We start from the raw sequence: 19,992 nt of genomic DNA on the forward strand, positions 1-19,992 counted from the left end.
ACATCATTCCTGACTTTATTGTAACAAAACTGTGTTAATGAAGCTGAAGTCTTTGGTTGCAGTAAGATTGGCAGTATTTTGCTGTCTGAGTTGCACTTTTCTCTGCCTTCCTACAAATGTTTGTCATTGGTCAGAAGAGGAATATGCATGAGAAAGAGAATGAAATAGTATAGATCCTCTACTAGCAGTGGAAAAGTAATGCAAATTTTATGTCTTATGAAGAGTAGTTGAAAAGCAACATCCTCAGAAGAATCCCATACATATCCTAATAAAAGAGGATGACAGTTCTATAGCATTATAAAATGTTAATTATTAACTAAAGACAAAGGCTATATTTGAATTTAAAAATAGGACATTTTCTCTGGTAGAGAAAAATAAACTATTTGCATGATTTCTCCAAAGTTTTTTTTTTAAAAATAGAAATTTTTAGATGGCATTATTTCTTATACATTCAAAAACAGCCATATAGCTCTGCCAAATATATAATAAAAGCAAATTATGTTTTTCAGATGTGTTACCTTTTCATAACATGTGTTTGTTATTCATTATCTGAGAGAAGATATCTTTTTTTATCTTTTTGCTTCAAAAAACTATACTTTCTGACTTTTTCAAAGTCATTGCCTTTTGCTATCAATAATAGAGTATTAATGTTATTTTAAAAGGCATTTTTAGATATTACTTTATTTTTATTCATTTATTAGAAATAAAAGACATGTATAATGATTAAAATTTAAGGTTTCTAGACTACAGCATACAGAGTTCCAATGAATTACAATATTGTATCTATTCCACATCCATGCATCAACTGTTAAATAAATTTATCTCCTTATAATCTTAATGTACACTATTTCTAAAATAATTTGCACACAACTAAATTCAAGCCACAGATTAAAAATTGTTACCTATTATAGCAATGACTGAGGATAGGTGTTAACACTCTCTATATAATCTACATTTCATAGTATACTTCTTTACACATAATTGACACATTATAGTTATTTGCTTAAAGTTAATATATAAAACAGAAAATAAATTTAAAATGTAAAAGCTGGTGGGTCAGACACCTTTTTAGAAGCACTGAGTTATTAAGTGCCAGCAGTAGCAAAGAAGACCAATGGAATGACAAAGAAGAGAAAGCTCCCAAGAATTCTAATGAGGGTAAAAGGTCTAATAGTTCATTCCCATTACTTACTACATTTTGCCTTGTTTTAAAGAGTTCACAAAGTGTAAGACAATAGCGCAAAATCTGTGATTTTTATGCCTCGCTGCTTTCTATTATATGTCTTAACCTTGTGATGGTGATAAAATACATAATAAATAAGTTTTAGGGCCTTTTTCTAGCCAGCAATGTGGCTCCTCGGGAGTTGAATGTTAAACATAGTAAACTGGATTTCTCTTCCCAAAAAGAAATGCAAACCTGGAGGTTACAAGAAAGCTGGCATGAAAGGTGTTTACAGAGATAAGCATCAAGATTGCTATAATAAAAGCATCTTGAAAAGAATGCATTTAAAAGCATTTCAACAAAATGTGTCTAACAAAGATTAAGGAAAGTATCTATAAAACATTAAAATTATTTAAAAGTACATCTTCAATTCAATTGCAAAGGCTCACTCTTGCTGTGTTCTTGAAATCTCAGGAGACGTACTAGACAAGGCATTTTAGTGTAGTAAAAGGAAACAATCTTTTTCTAGTTTAAGGGGAAAAGGGGGAAATTACTATAAAGTTGCAAGAGCAGAGGTGGAAATGGCTGGAATGCAATCAGTCATCAGAAGTAGTGTGGGAAATAGAAATGAATGGTTCCCCAAATTACTACTTGGGGTAAATATTGCTTTTTTCTATTCTATATCTGTTTCAGTGTGTTGGCTTCATTCTATCTGCGCAGCTCTCTCTGATATTCAAACCACAAGACAAACGATGGCTGTGTGGTGATGGTATTTGAGTAGTCAAGAACTTAATAGAGAAACTGAATGCTATTGGTGACAATTCCAAATTCTCATGGGAAGGGATTTTGATTGTCTTATTCCCACATACCTGGCCTGTGTGTGAGGTCACACTGAAATAACATGACTCACATGTTTATCTAGACAACAGGTCATATATGAAATTGGGGTCTATAATTTAAGACAAATACTAATTCACTTGTCCATTCAACAAATATTTAATGAATATTTACTATGTTTTATCACTGTCTTAGTCATAAATGTTGAATATGCAGATAATGAATAAGATAAATGAGGTATCAGGGAAAATTGTCGCAATTCATAGAAATTAGAGTGGTTTCATACAAAATAAAACAAACGGCAAAGCAAAACACCACTATCTTGCTAGCTAGAGATGAAAACAAGGATAAAAATCCTTTAAAAACTAAAGTAATTTCTTAAGTTCCTAAAGACAGAAATGAACCCAGAATGAAATTTAAGATCACTGTTGATCCTCTAAATACATTATTTGGGTCACTCTTAGAGGAAGGAAACTGTAAAACCTTTATAAGAAATTTGGTACATAAATGTAGATGAGAACTATGTCTATAATAGGTAAATACAAATTTATTATCCACTCATACAATTTGAAACTTATAGGAAATAATGGTAAAATCACTATATTTTCTTTACATGGACTCCACTTACTATAATGTGTTAATAATGGACAGATTACATATTTTGGAGAGAAGCTACTAAGAGCACAAATAAGCCATAATGTGGTTTTAGGAAAGAATGAAATTTTATATTAAATGGAGAGCTTTGTAGCATATTCAAAGGTATAATTTGAAATAATGTATCATCCAATACAGTAGTATTATGAAGATTTTGGCAAATAGTCTCTGCTTTCAGGGCCCGGTAAGAAAAGGAACTACTAATACTGAGCTCACCAAAAAAACAGACAATGGGGCATCCAGAGTATTCTGGGTTTTTGTTGTTGTTGTTGTTTTTTGTGAGACGGAGTCTCATTCTGTTGCACAGGCTGCTAGAGTGCAGTGGTGTGATCTCGGCTCACTGCAACCTCCGCCTCCTGGATTCTCCTTCCTCAGCCTCCCGAGTACAGATGCCTGCAACCACACCTAATTAATTTTTGTATTTTTAGTCTAGACGAGGTTTCACTATGTTGGCCAGGCTGTTCTCAAACTCCTGACCTCAAGTGATCTGCCCACCTCAGCCTCCCAAATTGCTGGGATTACAGGCATGAGCCACCACACCTGGTTAAAGAGTATTCTATTCTTGAACCACTTCTTGATCTTACTCTTTTTAATCTCCATTGACTACCTTATCCAATCACAAAATGTTAACTTGTCACTTGGATGCTGATGTCTCCTAAATATCTCCACTATAAGGTTCTCTACCTCTCCAGTGGAGTATTCTATTCCACCTGAAACTTTGTCTTCATCAACACTGTACTGTAGCTTCCCTGGGAGTAGGAGTCATGTGATTTATTTGCATGTATATGCCTAGTGTCTAAAACAGTACACACTAAGTACACATTTATTAACTCTGATGCAGGGGTTTCCTTCTAAGACTTATACTACTCCCACTGAAATGCCCTTCTCTTACAACCCATTCACCTCATGACCTTCTGTTCATTTTCTCAGGATTTAATTCAAGCACTCCTTTGATGAAACTTTTCCTGAATCCTTCAGAATAAGCCAAACTTTTCCTGAATCCTTCAGATAACCCAGCATGCATTCCACACCTGCCATTAACATAGGACCACACCTTCTTTCTGATTCTGGGTTCTTATGTGTGTCTTAGTAATGATAATATTTTATATTTATATATATATATATATGTACATAAACTCACACATACATACACAAACCCCACACACAAACACATATATATCACATATAAAACATAATCTATCATATATGTGTATATATACACAAACACATATATGTAGTATGCCTATATATACACACATATACATACACAGTACTTATATATTACATATCTGTCATCCTCGACATGATTGTTGAAGCCAAGGACAACAAATGCCATTATTTACTTGGGATTGCAGATATGTTTTCTAAGGATTAGGGAGGTGTAATACATAAGTACTGCATATGACATGAATGGGTACATGTCATAATAGAAATGATTTTTTATAAAAAATAGTGGAACAAAAAATAAGTTAGGAAACAAAAACTAAGTGCTATTAGAATTATCTTTAAATACATATATTAAAATAAAGATATGCACATGGATTAGTACAAAGTTTAGATGAACTTTTAGAGATGCTAGTTAGGAACCAAAATTTACTTTTGTAAAAGAAATAGCTTACTTTTTATCCAGGCAGAAATCTTACCCTCCTTATCTTACTTTTTCCAAATCTGTTCATTCTAATAATGTATCTTACTTTTTAATTCAAAATGGTTTCTAACACAGTATAGACCATATACAAAAAATATCTACATGCTACTTTCATATTGCTAAAGGTTAAATATGGACTAAAGTCTATTTTTTATCATTCCATGCTGTTACCTTATGAGACCATAAGAATTATAAAATATATAAAAAGACATTTTTATGTTATTTAATATAATGACTGTCATTTACAATAGTCACAACTATTTTTGTTGTCAGTGAAATTTAGTTCCATGTACAGAAAAGTAAAGCAAACCTAAGAAGAAAAACAAAGACCTTGACTTTTAATTTTTATATTATTCCAATCTAATAGACTGTTTAAATTATTTCTTTTCCCTGCTTCAGAATTCAGCTTTCTTTGTTAGTCTATTCTATAATGTCATTGAGTTTCTTGTCATATGTTCTAGGATAGCTTGTATGTGTTCCCTTCTTTAAACAACAGCTCCCTCAAAAAGTAAGTTCTTTTGGGCCGGGAGCGGTGGTTCATGCCTGTAATCCCAGCACTTTGGGAGGCCAAGGAGGGCAGATTGCCTGAGCTTGAGGAGTCTGAGACCATCCTGGCTAACATGGTGAAACTCCCGTCTCCACTAAAGCACAAAAAATTAGCCAGGCGTGGCAGCATGCACCTGTAATCCCAGCTACTTGGGAGACCGAGGCAGGAGAATTGCTTGAACTCGGGAGGCGGAGGTCGCAGTAAGCCGATATCGCACCACCGCACTCCAGCCAGGGCAACAGAGCAAGACTCCATCTCAAAAAACAAAAAACAAAAAAAAGAAAAAAGAAAAGAAAAAACAAAAAGTAAGTTCTTTTAAGTCCCTCTATTCTATGATTCAGATATCCTTTACTATTTTTGATAAACAAAGACATCAAAATTAAACATCATAATTATTAAAAACTTTTGACACATGACTTACAGAAACAGAGCTCTATCGATCAAGTAGAGAATAAGGAAATACCTTCAGTTCATTTGCTTTACTAGTCCAACTATGAGAGTCGTTTTAAAAATGGATATCACAAGCCACACAGTGTTATTTATGTTTTGAGGTGGTTCATTTTCTGAGGTTGTTACCAGTTTTAGCCATATTTAGTACATTCAAAATATTTAAATATCACTCCTTTTCACTACTTATCTAAGTATAGAATTATTCAAATTATCATAGATCTCTAAATAATTTACTATCCACTAACTGGCTTACTATATCAGTATTCAAAACACTTAGTCTAAATTTATATGAAAGTGCTCCTAAGAAGTTTGTAAAGGTTCCTGAAAACAAGATCAAATATATTCTAGGGAAGCAATTATTTAAAATGTATATTAGTAATTCTTCTATAAGCATAAATTCTTAATTGTGCAAAGACCACATCCCCATCTCACTTTGTCAAAGGCCCCTTCAAGTTCAGATTTTCCAAAACATATTCCAGTTAAAGCAAAATTTAAGAAAGTGTAAGCATTAGCACTAACAGCCAGTTTAACACAGTATAGACCAATGAAAGCAAAAATTAATAATAATAATTTCCAAAAGGACTGATTGAGCAACTTCAAGTATACATATACACATTTGTGTTCATGCATGTATTGATCTATGTTAGTACTTGTGATTTCCTATGAGTCAGCTTTAAATAATTTGTAGGTTTTCAAAACCAGATGCTTTTCTTTCCTTTACTTCTTTTTTGTTGTTGTTGTTTAATAACAGTGTTAGTCTCCTTATGTGATATAAAATAGTCTAAAAGTCTGAAGTGGCAGAAAAGAGGCAGAAACGGAGATGACTGGCTAACGTTATCAATTGTTATCTGATTGATCCTCTGACTCTCCTAGTTCACAGCTTGTCAGAAAAAGATTTGCTAGATGTCATGTACTACATGGTGACAGAATCTTTTCTCAATCTTAGAGCAACAGCAACTGCTTTAAACTCAGGAGCGTCAGTCATTATGGCTTTGTTACTCTTGTTCTTTTCCTGGGTGTGTTTCGCTATCTCTTATCTTTTGCCTACAGTCACAGTGCCTGCCAGGCAGAAGAGCACCCCTTCCAGGTATCAGCACACAGGTCTGCCTGCATGCATCATGACACCACTGTCCACTCACAAAGAAGAGAAAGAAAGCCACAGCTTTACCCGCAGGAAGGAGAGGTCCCGGTTGTGCTCAATGCTGGTTATCTCCAGGTTGCCCATGACAACCTCACAGTTTTCATAGTACTTGCGCAAGGCTCGGTACTGCTGTTCCAGGTCAGAGAGAGAGCTCAGTTTATTCTCCGTTCCTGCACACACTGCAAAGACAAGAAGATACATGTGAAATTACATAACCTTTATATGATATGCACAGTGATAATATCTTTCTCAAAACTCTATTCCACAAGCCTATCCCAGTTCTCTGAATATAAATATTTCGATTGTCATTAAGAGGCATAGACCCACACACTGATGAACACTTTCACTTTTATATTCCCAAATTACATGTGCTAATCACAGAGAGTAGGAAGGCATAGATTCCACAGAAATACATAGCAAGGAGATAAACTTAATCCCATTTGTTATGACCATATAAAGCAAGTAAATCCATTTACATTTATTTAAACATGGTTTTTTTTAGGACATATGATTTACTCTGTTTTCTAATTGGGTAATTCTACAGATGTAAATAAATCAAAATCAAAAGATAGTGAAAGTAACAATTTTATTTTAAAATCATAGTTATTGTATAAGCTGTTCCAGCTGAGTAAATTTTTTACTAAATAAACTAGCACCTACAAGACCTCAAACATGCGTTTTTCATTTTTTTTTACTTTTATTTTAAGTTCAGGGGTATGTGCAGGCTTGTTTACATAGGTAAACTTGTGGCATGGGGGTTATTCATACAGACTATTTCATCACCCAGCTATTAAGCCTAGAACCCATTAGTTATTTTCCTGATCCTCTCCCTCCTCCCATCTTCCATTCTCCAATAGGCCCCAGGGTATGTTTTTCTCCTCTATGTGTCCATGTATTCTCATCATTTAGCTCCCACTTATAAATGAGAACTTGGCAGTATTTGGTTTTCTGTTCCTGCTTTAGTTTGCTAAGGATAATAGCTTCTAGCTCCATCCATGTCTCTCCAAAGGACATGATTTCATTCATTTTTATGGTTGCACAGTATTCCATGGTATATATGCACCAGATTTTCTTTATCCAGTCTATTATTGATGGTCATTTAGGTTGATTCCATGTCTTTTCTATTGGGAATAGTGCTGCAATGAGCATAAACATGCATGTGTCATTATAATAAAATGATTTATGTTCCTTTAGGTATATACCCAGTAATGGTATTGCTGGGTTGAATGGTATTTCTGTCTTTAGGTCTAAATTGAAATATTTGTAAACATATACTACCAACCAGAGATGTAAAAAATACAACTTTTATTGTTACCAATTGGAGTACCACTGTATATATTCACGAGTTTCTGAGGTATAATGGACTGATAATAAATAATCTGTCTGCCAAGTTCTATTCCTATGTGAGCACGTAAGTTTACACAAGTTTTTTTGTTTTGTTTTGTTTTTTAATTTTGTGGCTGGGCATGGTGGCTCACACCTGTAATTGCAGCACTTTGGGAGGCCGAGGCAGTTGGATTACCTGAGGTCAGGAGTTCCCAACCTGGCCAACATGGAGAAACCCTGTCTCTACTAAAAATACAAAAATTATCTGGGCGTGGTGGCTCATGCCTGTAATCCCAGCTACTCGGGAGCCTAAGGCAGGAGAATTGCTTGAATCTGGGAGGCGGAGGTTGCAGTGAGCCAAGATCATGCCACTGCACTCCTAGCCTGGGCAACAGAGTGAGACTTTGTCTCAAAAAAAAAAAAAAAAAATTGTCTGTGACTTCCAGAAGCCAGATTTTTAGATACTATTCTTATGGTTTATATACCTGCCAGAACACAATCGTCACCACTTAATGTACTGACTCTAATCCTAAGTAGACTAAAAATATATATTATAAATCTATTAATAATGGTATGTAAAGAAAATGGTTTGGTAAGTTACATAAGATATACTGAATTTAAGGCAAGATACAAAGTGGAGACTGCAAACATACTAGGAACACAGCTTAGTAATAAGGTAATATATACATTCATGTCTTATATACACAGAAGTAAAAAAGATGCCATGATGCCTGATGTTGTTTTCAAAGGGATGAGTTCCTGTAGAGGAAGGAAAACACATCTAGATGGGTATAGCCTAATAATTAGGACCACCTTAAAGCCTGTTTTTGCCTATAAACACATCAAAAATAACAAAAATCTTAATCCAAAAATCTTGAAAAATACTGCATGTCTATAACCATAGTGGAAATTCATTATAAAAACAAAATCCGAACTTTTAAAGTCTGGATTTCTAAACTTCACCAAAAAGTGTATTTTCTAGAAGTACTCTGTTACCAGCTAAATTGTGTGTCCCTAAAAGATAAGTTGAAGTCCTAATTCCCATTACTTAGAATGTGACCTTATTTGGAAATAGGGTCTTCCTAGATGTAAATCAAATTAAGATGAGGTCATTTGGGTGTTCCCTAATTCAATATAATGATAATAAGACAAACTTGTTCAACCTGAAGCTATCCGGCCACATGCAGCCCAGGATGACATTGAATGTGGCCCAACACAAATTCATAAACTTTCCTAAAACATTACATTTTTTGCTGGGTGCAGCGGCTCATGCCTGTAATCCCAGCACTTTGGGAGGCCAAGGTGGGTGGATCACGAGTTCAGGAGATCGAGACCATCCTGGTCAACACAGTGAAACTCGTCTCTAATAAAAATACAAAAAATTAGCCAGGCCTCATGGCGGGTGCCTGTAGTCCCAGCTACTCAGGAGGCTGAGGCAGGAGAATGGCGTGAACCCAGGAGGTGGAGCTTGCTGTGAGCCGAGATTGTGCCACTGCACTCCAGCCTGGGCAACAGAGCGAGACTCCATCTCATAAATAAATATTTAAAGAAACACATTATATTTTTTGAATCAGCTATTGTTAGTGTTAGTGTATTTCACGTGCGACCCAAGACAATTCTTTTTTCAATGTGGACCAGGGAAGTCAAAGATTGGACAGCCCTAATATAAGAAGAGGAAAATACCATGTGCACACAAAGACAATCAGGGAAGAAAGCCCCGTGACCAGAAAGGCAAAGGGTAGAGCTATGTACCTACAAGCCAAGGAATGCCAAAGATTGATGGCCACCACCAGAAGCTAGAGAGTGGCAAGGAAGAATTCTACCTGGAGTTTCAGAGGGAGAATGAGCCTGCTGTCACCTTGATTTTGAACTTCTAACCTCCAGGACAGTGAGAGAATAAATCGTTATTGTTTTAAGCCACCCACTCTGTGGTATGTTGTTACTATTTGTCTCTAAATCCCACATTAAATAAATGTTAAAAATCACTTTCTCTCTCTCCCGGGTCCTATCAGCTTATATAACCTCCACGCTACTCTTCCATTGCTCCCTCCAAGCCCTTTATACACCATGCTCGAATTCATTTATTGCCTTTGAGAATGCAGATTTTGTAGAGTGATACGGATGGATGCTATGGCAAATACCCCTAAAATCTTTAATATCCATTTTCCAATTCCTTCATTGTAATAGACTGCACAATTTTTAGCTGGACACACGGTCACCCAAAACAAAGATTATATTTCTCTCCTCCCCTTAGAGGTAAGTTTGGCCAATGGACTAAGTTCTGACATGTTGCATGACACCTTCCCAGAACTTGATTTCAAACACGGTTGAAGCCTGACTTTGCCTAGTTTCCTCTTCATAATTTCTTCCAGCCTGATGCCAGAAATGCAGATGTCAGGGCTAAAACATGAGCCATCATCTTGGACCATAAGAATGAGTGACACATCTTAGAGATGGCTGAGAACTGAGCTAAAAGGAAGTAGGATTTTCAAGCAATAGATATTTTACATTGTCATATTATCAATACCATCAAGATAATGATGAATATTGGCCCCACCTGCTAAAATGTTACACACAGAAAGGATTAAATTCTAGTTGTGTTATATACTTTTGACTTTGAGTAAATTTAACTGTTGTGCTTGGTTTGACTGAATTTGCTAAATATATAATGAAATTACAATATCATTCCTAATCATAACAACATTTTATTGGCTCTGTGGAATGTTCTCTTATTATTAAAACACCCAGGAAGAAATGATATTCAACATAAGCAGGAGAAGAAGAAAAAATTGATTCATGTGCATATTCCTTATAAATCAAGATCAAAGTCCAAGATATTTTTCATTATATGTTAAAGGCCCTTTTGGAAAAACCTTAATCCATGATCTTTATTTTATTGCTCCCACTAAATTTATATAAAACCTTTATAAACTAATAAAGTGACTGTTGAGAAAAGGTATTACTATATGGGTTTATGAAATATAGATTTTAATTATTTCAAATTCCAATGAGGATTAACATATTTTAGTACAACCAATTATGGGGATAATACAAGCATCCATTAATAAATTTGCTTCACCATTTCTAAAGTATATCCAATAACACATTGCAACCTATATATAATTTATGTTGTATAGTTTCTCTCAAGTGGAAATAATACTCATACTTTAATATTAATATAAAAAATCAATATGTAATAATCTAAATGAAAATGTTTTCAAAATATTTGGTGTATTCTGACTTTTTCTATAGAAGCTTAAACAAAATTTGAGAGATGCATCTATTACTATAACTGCAATATCTAGGTATTTTTTCATAATTTCCATTCTACATATATAAAAAGGTATACAATATTATATCCAATATAATATACAATAATATTTGAACCTGGATAGTTATAAATTTATGATAAGTTCTCATTGTTAATATTCATTTAAATATTTGTATAGTATAAATACTTAGGATTTTGTTTAAACTTCTTATAATGAACATATGCTACTCTACATTGCAATAATTCATTTAATTGATATCAGAACAATTATAACTGGTACTCAGAAAATGGCTCTCAACTAAAAAAAATTGCTATTCCTCAATAAATGATCAGGTAAGTTTTGTATATACCTTCTTAAAATGGAAAATTTGAAGAAGTATGTTTAGAAATATTTTTGACAAAAAAAAGATCCTCCAAAAAACAAAATTAGATTAATCACAATACTGTATTTGCCAAACATTCTAGTCTTTGCAGTTTTTTTACTACATTCTGTTCAATTTAGTAGACATTTTTATCTCATTGAGGCTTTCATTTATGTTTGATTCAAACTATCTAGAATCCACAGTATATTCATCATAAATTTTATCTTGAAAGACACACTTGATTTTTAAGGAACTGGTTTGGATAGGTTCATAGAAATCATTTGTAGTTGTCTTTGTGGAGCCTCCACTGAGTAACACTGAGTAACTCACAACTTTCATTTGTCAATTGATTTTACAATCAAGCAATGTATACAAGACAATTCTTAAACCATCAAGTTTCATTGATTTCACAAAGCTGTTTATCAAAACACAATTGAAAAATTATCTTCAGCAGCCAAAACGAGTTTAACAAAATTCAACTTGTTTCCATTCTCCCCGTCACTTTCAGGTACACCAATCAGACGTAGACTTGGTCTTTTCACATAGTCCCACATTTCTTGGAGGCTTTGCTCGTTTCTTTTTATTCTTTTTTCTCTAAACTTCCCTTCTCGCTTCATTTCATTCATTTCATCTTCCAGGGCTGATACCCTTTCTTCCATTTGATCGCATCGGCTCCTGAGGCTTCTGCATTCTTCATGTAGTTCTCGAGCCTTGGTTTTCAGCTCCATCAGCTCCTTTAAGCACTTCTCTGTATTGGTTATTCTAGTTATACATTCTTCTAAATTTTTTTCAAAGTTTTCAACTTCTTTGCCTTTGGTTTGAATATCCTCCCGTAGCTCGGAGTAATTTGATCGTCTGAAGCCTTCTTCTCTCAGCTCGTCAAAGTCATTCTCCGTCCAGCTTTGTTCCGTTGCTGGTGAGGAACTGCGTTCCTTTGGAGGAGGAGAGGTACTCTGGTTTTTAGAGTTTCCAGTTTTTCTGCTCTGTTTTTTCCCCATCTTTGTGGTTTTATCTACTTTTGGTCTTTGATGATGGTGATGTACAGATGGGTTTTTGGTGTGGATGTCCTTTCTGTTAGTTTTCCTTCTAACAGACAGGACCCTCAGCTGCAGGTCTGTTGGAGTACCTGGCCGGCCCTGTGAGGTGTCAGTCTGCCCCTGACAGGGATGCCCTCTCTCGCCACTTCTATTCAACATAGTGTTGGAAGTTCTGGCCAGGGCAATTAGGCAGGAGAAGGAAATCAAGGGTATTCAATTAGGAAAAGAGGAAGTCAAATTGTCCTTGTTTGCAGATGACATGATAGTATATCTAGAAAACCCCATTGTCTCAGCCCAAAATCTCCTTAAGCTGATAAGCAACTTCAGCAAAGTCTCAGGATACAAAATCAATGTGCAAAAATCACAAGCATTCTTATACATCAATAACAGACAAACAGAGAGCCAAATCATGAGTGAACTCCCATTCACAATTGCTTCAAAGAGAATAAAATACCTAGGAATCCAACTTACAAGGGATGTGAAAGACCTCTTCAAGGAGAACTACAAACCACTGCTCAAGGAAATAAAAGAGGATACAAACAAATGGAAGAACATTCCATGCTCATGGGTAGGAAGAATCAATATCATGAAAATGGCCATCCTTCCCAAGGTAATTTACAGATTCAATGCCATCCCCATCAAGCTACCAATGACTTTCTTCACAGAATTGGAAAAAACTACTTTAAAGTTCATATGGAACCAAAAAAGAGCCCGCATCGCCAAGTCAATCCTAAGCCAAAAGAACAAAGCTGGAGGCATCACACTACCTGACTTCAAACTATACTACAAGGCTACAGTAACCAAAACAGCATGGTACTGGTACCAAAACAGAGATATAGATCAATGGAACAGAACAGAGCCGTCAGAAATAATGCCACATATCTACAACTATCTGATCTTTGACAAACCTGACAAAAACAAGAAATGGGGAAAGGATTCCCTATTTAATAAATGGTGCTGGGAAAACTGGCTAGCCATATGTAGAAAGCTGAAACTGGATCCCTTCCTTACACCTTATACAAAAATCAATTCAAGATGGATTAAAGACTTAAATGTTAGACCTAAAACCATAAAAACCCTAGAAGAAAACCTAGGCATTACCATTCAGGACATAGGCATGGGCAAGGACTTCATGTCTAAAACACCAAAAGCAATGGCAACAGAAGCCAAAATTGACAAATGGGATCTAATTAAACTAAAGAGCTTCTGCACAGCAAAGGAAACTACCATCAGAGTGAACAGGCAACCTACAAAATGGGAGAACATTTTCGCAACCTACTCATCTGACAAAGGGCTAATATCCAGAATCTACAATGAACTCCAACAAATTTACAAGAAAAAAACAAACAACCCCATCAAAAAGTGGGCGAAGGACATGAACAGACACTTCTCAAAAGAAGACATTTATGCAGCCAAAAAACACATGAAAAAATGCTCACCATCACTGGCCATCAGAGAAATGCAAATCAAAACCACAATGAGATACCATCTCACACCAGTTAGAATGGCCATCATTAAAAAGTCAGGAAACAACAGGTGCTGGAGAGGATGTGGAGAAATAGGAACACTTTTACACTGTTGGTGGGACTGTAAACTAGTTCAACCCTTGTGGAAGTCAGTGTGGCGATTCCTCAGGGATCTAGAACTAGAAATTCCATTCGACCCAGCCATCCCATTACTGGGTATATACCCAAAGGACTATAAATCATGCTGCTATAAAGACACATGCACACGTATGTTTATTGCCGCATTATTCACAATAGCAAAGACTTGGAACCAACCCAAATGTCCAACAATGATAGACTGGATTAAGAAAATGTGGCACATATCCACCATGGAATACTATGCAGCCATAAAAAATGATGAGTTCACGTCCTTTGTAGGGACATGGATGAAATTGGAAATCATCATTCTCAGTAAACTATCGCAAGAACAAAAAACCAAACACCGCATATTCTCACTCATAGGTGGGAATTGAACAATGAGAACACATGGACACAGGAAGGGGAACATCACACTTCGGGGACTGTTGTGGGGTGGGGGGAGGGGGGAGGGATAGCATTGGGAGATATACCTAATGCTAGATGACGAGTTGGTGGGTGCAGCGCACCAGCATGGCACATGTATACATATGTAACTTACCTGCACATTGCGCACATGTACCATAAAACCTAAAGTATAATAATGATGATAATAATAATAATAATAAAAGAAAAAAAAAAAAAAAAAAAACAAAATTCAGCTCCCTTTGTCAATACTATTATAAAGTCCTTAAACTATAAGCCTACAATAGTTCAAGCATCAAAAATCCAAAATTTACATGTGCTCCCTAAAGTTTTCATTCCAAATATAACTCCAGGAGTAAAGCTATATGTGGGGTCCTAATAAAAACATCAATTATTCTATTTACTATTGATTGTGTTACATATGTAGCTATACTTCCAAACACAGGCTTTTTATTTTTCTTAAGATTTATATCCAACAGTGTGTGAACCATATAATCCTCATTCAGCAAAAAAGTAAAAAGTTGGTAGCAATATAAAAAGGTTGGTTAACAGTGGATTAATCTGATTCATGGGGAAATATATTAAAAGTAAAATAATGAAATCTTAACAATATCTATATTAAAACTAAAAATTAATTATCGCCTCCAAGCTTGTTCTGGCTATGAAATCAGCACTCTATTTGCTTACAAAGAAAAGATGATGGGAATTAAAAAAAGAGAATTACCTAACTCTCAAGTCAAATGCCTATTGTGAGATATCAGTTTATCAATTAAGAAATGAATAATTATTTATTTGGCATCTACTCTTCTCCAAATGTCATGAAAAAATAATTACTGAGAAAAATTTCCAAGTTGTTTCATAGGGGCTTGTATAGTTTTACAAGGCACATAGCAAGGAAAGCAGTGAGCAGTATATTTAAGTCATGTATATATTGTGTGTGCATAATTCAAAGGCTGGCTACATAAAATATGGAACTTGATAAAAAGTTCTTTTGTTGATTTAACACCAATAAGTACTTTCCTTTTCAGAAATGTTAATAAATGCACCTTGGATTAATGCATATTGTTGGGTATTAAAAAATCTAGCATTGTAGTAAACATCAAAATATAAATTATTGAAGACCACACAAGAAGCAATAACTATTTCCAGTGACTATTAATGAATGCTGTAATAGTTATGCAGAGATGGCAAGTTTTGTTATCTCTATGTTCAAAATACATCCCCAAATGGGTCCAAACTTGTCACTTCCACTGCGATAGTCATTTAATCCAAAACACTGCTATCTCTTCCCCGGACTTACACAGAGGCCTCCTAACTAATGTCCAGTATTTCCTATTTGCCCCCATTAATTCATTCTCAACCCAGAGAACAGAATAATATTTAAAAAAATATAAATCATTCATGTCACTAAAAACACCCTTTGACATCTCATTAAACTTACTATAAAATCCAAACTCTTTACCATAGCTTATAAGAATCTGTACTCATCTTTTCTCAAATGTCATTCTTTCAGAAAAGCCTTCCCTGACCACCTTATTTAAATAAGTACCGGGTTTCCAAACATTGTGCTCTACCAGGAGACACAACAGTTATTCCATTGAATTGGAAGTGACTGCCGTGCAGCCACTTTGGGCTCCTTATTCCTCTGAATCAACAGACAAAGAAAGGAATTGCTAAACTGGCTGGGATAACTGATCCTGACCACTAAGGATAGTAGCAGATTCTATTGATATTACTACTCCACAATGGAGGTAATAAGGAAGAGCGTGTCTCTAACACAGGACTTTCCTGTGGGCATCTCTTAATATTACCATGCCCAGTGATGAAATTCAATGGAAAACTACAACCACCCAATCAAAGCAGGACTAGTACGGTCCAATGCATTTTGCAATGAATGTTTGTGTCACCTCAACAGGTAAAGAACCATAACCAACTGAGGTGCTTGCTGAAGGCAAAGGGAGTATGAAATGGGTAATAGAGAAAGGTAGTTATAAATACCAGCTATGATCATGTATTTTTTTGATATCCTGTAACCCATTGACAGAAATGGGTACTGTAATTACCATAAGTATTTATTCCTTATTATGTTATGAATACATTTTGTGTGTGGGTGTGTCTATTTCTTTTTCTGTCTTATTTCCTTATCATGAAACATAAGATGTATTACTTTATGTCATAATATTTAAGTATTCTTAATTTTACGCAATAGTATTTAAGTTATAGGATATCAAGGAGAAAAGCAAACATCAAAAAAGACTTCACCTTCTCTTCTGGGGACAAAGTTAGTGCATTTTTGGTTGTAGGCATAATAGTTGTATCATGTTAGATGAAATCATTTACCTTTTATTGTCTTTATTTGGAGATTAAGTACAGATTAAGGAGATGCATATGGGTGCTAATGCTGACAAGGGATGGGCTTGTGATGGTTAATTTTATATGTCACTTGATTGGGCCACAGGATGCCCAGAATGCTGGCTAAACATTATTTCTGAGTGTATCCATAAGGGCGTTTTCAGAAAAGACTAGCATTGAATTGGTGTACTGAGTAGAGCACATGGCTCTCCCCAGTGTGGATGAGTATTATCCAATCTGTTGCAGTGCAGGCATGGATAGAATAATGCAGGCATGGATAGAATCTGTTGCAGTGCAGGCATGGAATTTTCTCTCTGCCTGACTGCTTGAACTGAGACATAGATCTCCAGCCCTTGGCACTTTAGGTTCTTAAGGCTTCATATCCAAACTGGAATCTATACCATTGCCACTCTAACTCTCAGGCCTTTAAACTATACCACTTAACTTTTTTGGGTCTCTAGCTTGCAGATGGCAGATTGTGAGACTTCTCAGCCTCCATAATTGTATGAGCCAAGACTATATAGTACATTTTAAATAAATCTGTGTGTGTGTGTGTGCTATATATAGCATATATGTGTGTGTATCTGTGTGTGTGTGTGTGCTATATATAGCATATATGTGTGTGTATATATATACTTGTATATATATGCTATCTGTGCATTGCACGGCCCAGACAAATTGACGTAGAAAATTAACTATCATGAGCCCATCCCTTGTTAACTTGGCACACATACACAACTTCTTAATTTGTACTTAATCTCCGAATAAAGAAAATAACAGGTCATACTTCCCCCTAACATGATACAACTATTGTATCTACAACCCAAAATGCACTAACTCCTTCCTTGGGAGAGAAGGTGAAGTCCTTTCTTCGTGTTTGCTCTTTTTGATATCCTGTAACTTAAATCTTTTTGGTTCTATTTCTCTGGGGAACCCTGAGAAACACATTCATGTTTATTTATTCTCCACACAGAGGCCAGAATGGTTTTTTCAAAAAATGTAAATTGTTCATGTCACTCCCCTACGGAGAACACCCCTTGGCTTCTAATTGCACTGACTATAAAATCCAAAGTTCTTATAGCCTGTAAGAACTTGTATTTAAGTATTTGCTCAAATGTTACCTTTTCAAAACAGCCTTTTCTGACCACCTTATCTAAAATAGACATCAGGTTCCCATATGTCGTGTTCTGCTTTCTTTTCATTTTGGTGTTTTTTTTTTCTCGCTATGTGAATTTACATTATTCATCTGCAAGTTTACGTTTTTATGATATGTCTCCACAACAGAATGCAAGCCTCATAAGAGATAGGCCCTTTGTCTGCTCAGCACCTCGGAAAGCAGGCATATAGCAGATGTTCAGTAAACATCAGTAAACAGGCATAGATGTTCAGTAAACATTTGTTAAATAAATATATGGACTTCAGAGTCATTGAGAACTAGAATGAAAAAAAAAATGGTAAATAATATATATAAAGGAAGGCCAGGTGTGGTGGCTCACGCCTGAAATCCCAACATTTTTGGAGGCTGAGGCCAGAGGATTGCTTGAGGTCAGGATACCAGCCTAGGTAACAAAGTGAGACCCTTTCCCTACAAAACCTTTTTAAAAATTAAGAAAATAAAAATAAAAGAGAACTAGAATGGAGCCAGAATCAAACACTGGTTCCTCCATTTTTAAAAGCTGAATGAACTTGAGCAAATCACTTCATCACTTTGAGTCTTGGTTTTCCTATCTACAAAGTAAGGTTTTATGCTGAGTGTTATTCGTAAATCCAGCTTTATTGTTGTGAGCACAACATTTCTAGGATAATTTTTTTCAATTGATGTGTAATAGTCATTCCTGTCTTTTTTCTAACACTCATGGAAATGCTTCCCTTAACTCAGCATACATTTCATCATGTTATATATTCTAGAATTCTACTTTAAAACTAGGGTTTTTATTTCAGACTTGAATATTGCAATTTATCATACACTTTTTCAGTTTTGAGAAGTTTTATTTTTTAATCTTATTAGGGTAAATTATTGATAAATTGCAATTATTAAACCATCCTTATATTCTTGAATGAATCATATACAATGATCATACATTACTCTATTAGTATAATTCTGGATTTTATTGCTCTTATTCATTTGTACTGGTATCTTTTAATATAAAAAATTTGTATCAATGTTGTAAAATATCTTTATCAGCTGTGATTAGGACCAAAAGAGTTTAAAAATGGAAACAAATTTATATTTCAGAAATTTCATATTCTACATAATTAAATGTATTAAAGAAAAAACTATTAATAGCAAAATAGGAAATGTGTTTCATAATTTTCATTACGTAAAACTAGACATAAAATATTTTTCAGTGTAAAAATTGGTATCCCTTAAAAAAAAATCCTATTATGTATTATCTGAATCTTTATCTTCTACCACTGTTTTATTGAATCCCAAAGTGATAAAATGTAGACTGCTGAAATTAACTAAACACTTTCTTTTTTTTTTTTTTGAGATGGAGTCTTGCTCTGTCACCCAGACTGAAGTGCAGAGGTGCAATCTCTGCTCACTGCAAGCTCTGCCTCCCAGGTTCACGCCATTCTCCTTCCTCAGCCTCCCCAGGAGCTGGGACTACAGGCACCTGCCACCATGCCTGGCTAATTTTTTGTGTGTTTTTAGTAGGGACGGGGGTTTCACCATGTTAGCTAGGATGGTCTCGATCTCCTGACCTCGTGATCCGCCTGCCTCGGCCTCCCAAAGTGCTGGGATTATAGGCGTGAGCCACCGCGCCCGGCCTACTAAACACTTTCTAAACAATCCTTGAGCCTAATGAAAAGAACTTTTGGCATCGTAGACCTTTACTAATAGATTTGTACCTATGGAAGACACAGGTATTCAATACCACAGACAGATGAAAGATTAATCAATATGTTATATATACTCCTATCTGCTGATCTATCTAAAATTGAATTGATCTGTACTTTACCTCTTTTGTTGACTTACAATAGTCTTTAAGAGCCCTCAAAATTCTTAAGTGCAGCTACTATATAGTGTGAGGGAAAATAACCTCATAACTGAAAACTAAAAAAACTGATGTACATCAAAATTATACATGATTGTCTTCTATGAGTAATATGGTTTTTGAGTAGTCTACCTTGATCTAGTCTTCCCAATATGAACATTTATCTTTGTAAATGTTTGTACTTTGTATTTCAAAGATGA

General features: G+C 35.1%; 1 protein-coding gene across 4 annotated transcripts in view; it reads right to left on the reverse strand.

Annotated features, from left to right (window-relative positions):
• The window catches only part of ERBB4 (erb-b2 receptor tyrosine kinase 4), a 1,171,999-nt gene that overhangs the window by 751,487 nt on the left and 400,520 nt on the right, over nt 1-19,992 (reverse strand). For all 4 annotated transcript variants that reach the window (XM_054477568.2, XM_054477569.2, XM_063647921.1 and 1 more), the window contains exon 2: nt 6,467-6,618. In XM_054477568.2, the coding sequence (XP_054333543.1) occupies nt 6,467-6,618 (152 nt within the window). The remainder of the gene's footprint in view (nt 1-6,466; nt 6,619-19,992) is intronic.

Source organism: Pongo pygmaeus, chromosome 11 (assembly GCF_028885625.2).
Source record: "Pongo pygmaeus isolate AG05252 chromosome 11, NHGRI_mPonPyg2-v2.0_pri, whole genome shotgun sequence".
Lineage (NCBI taxonomy): Eukaryota > Metazoa > Chordata > Mammalia > Primates > Hominidae > Pongo > Pongo pygmaeus.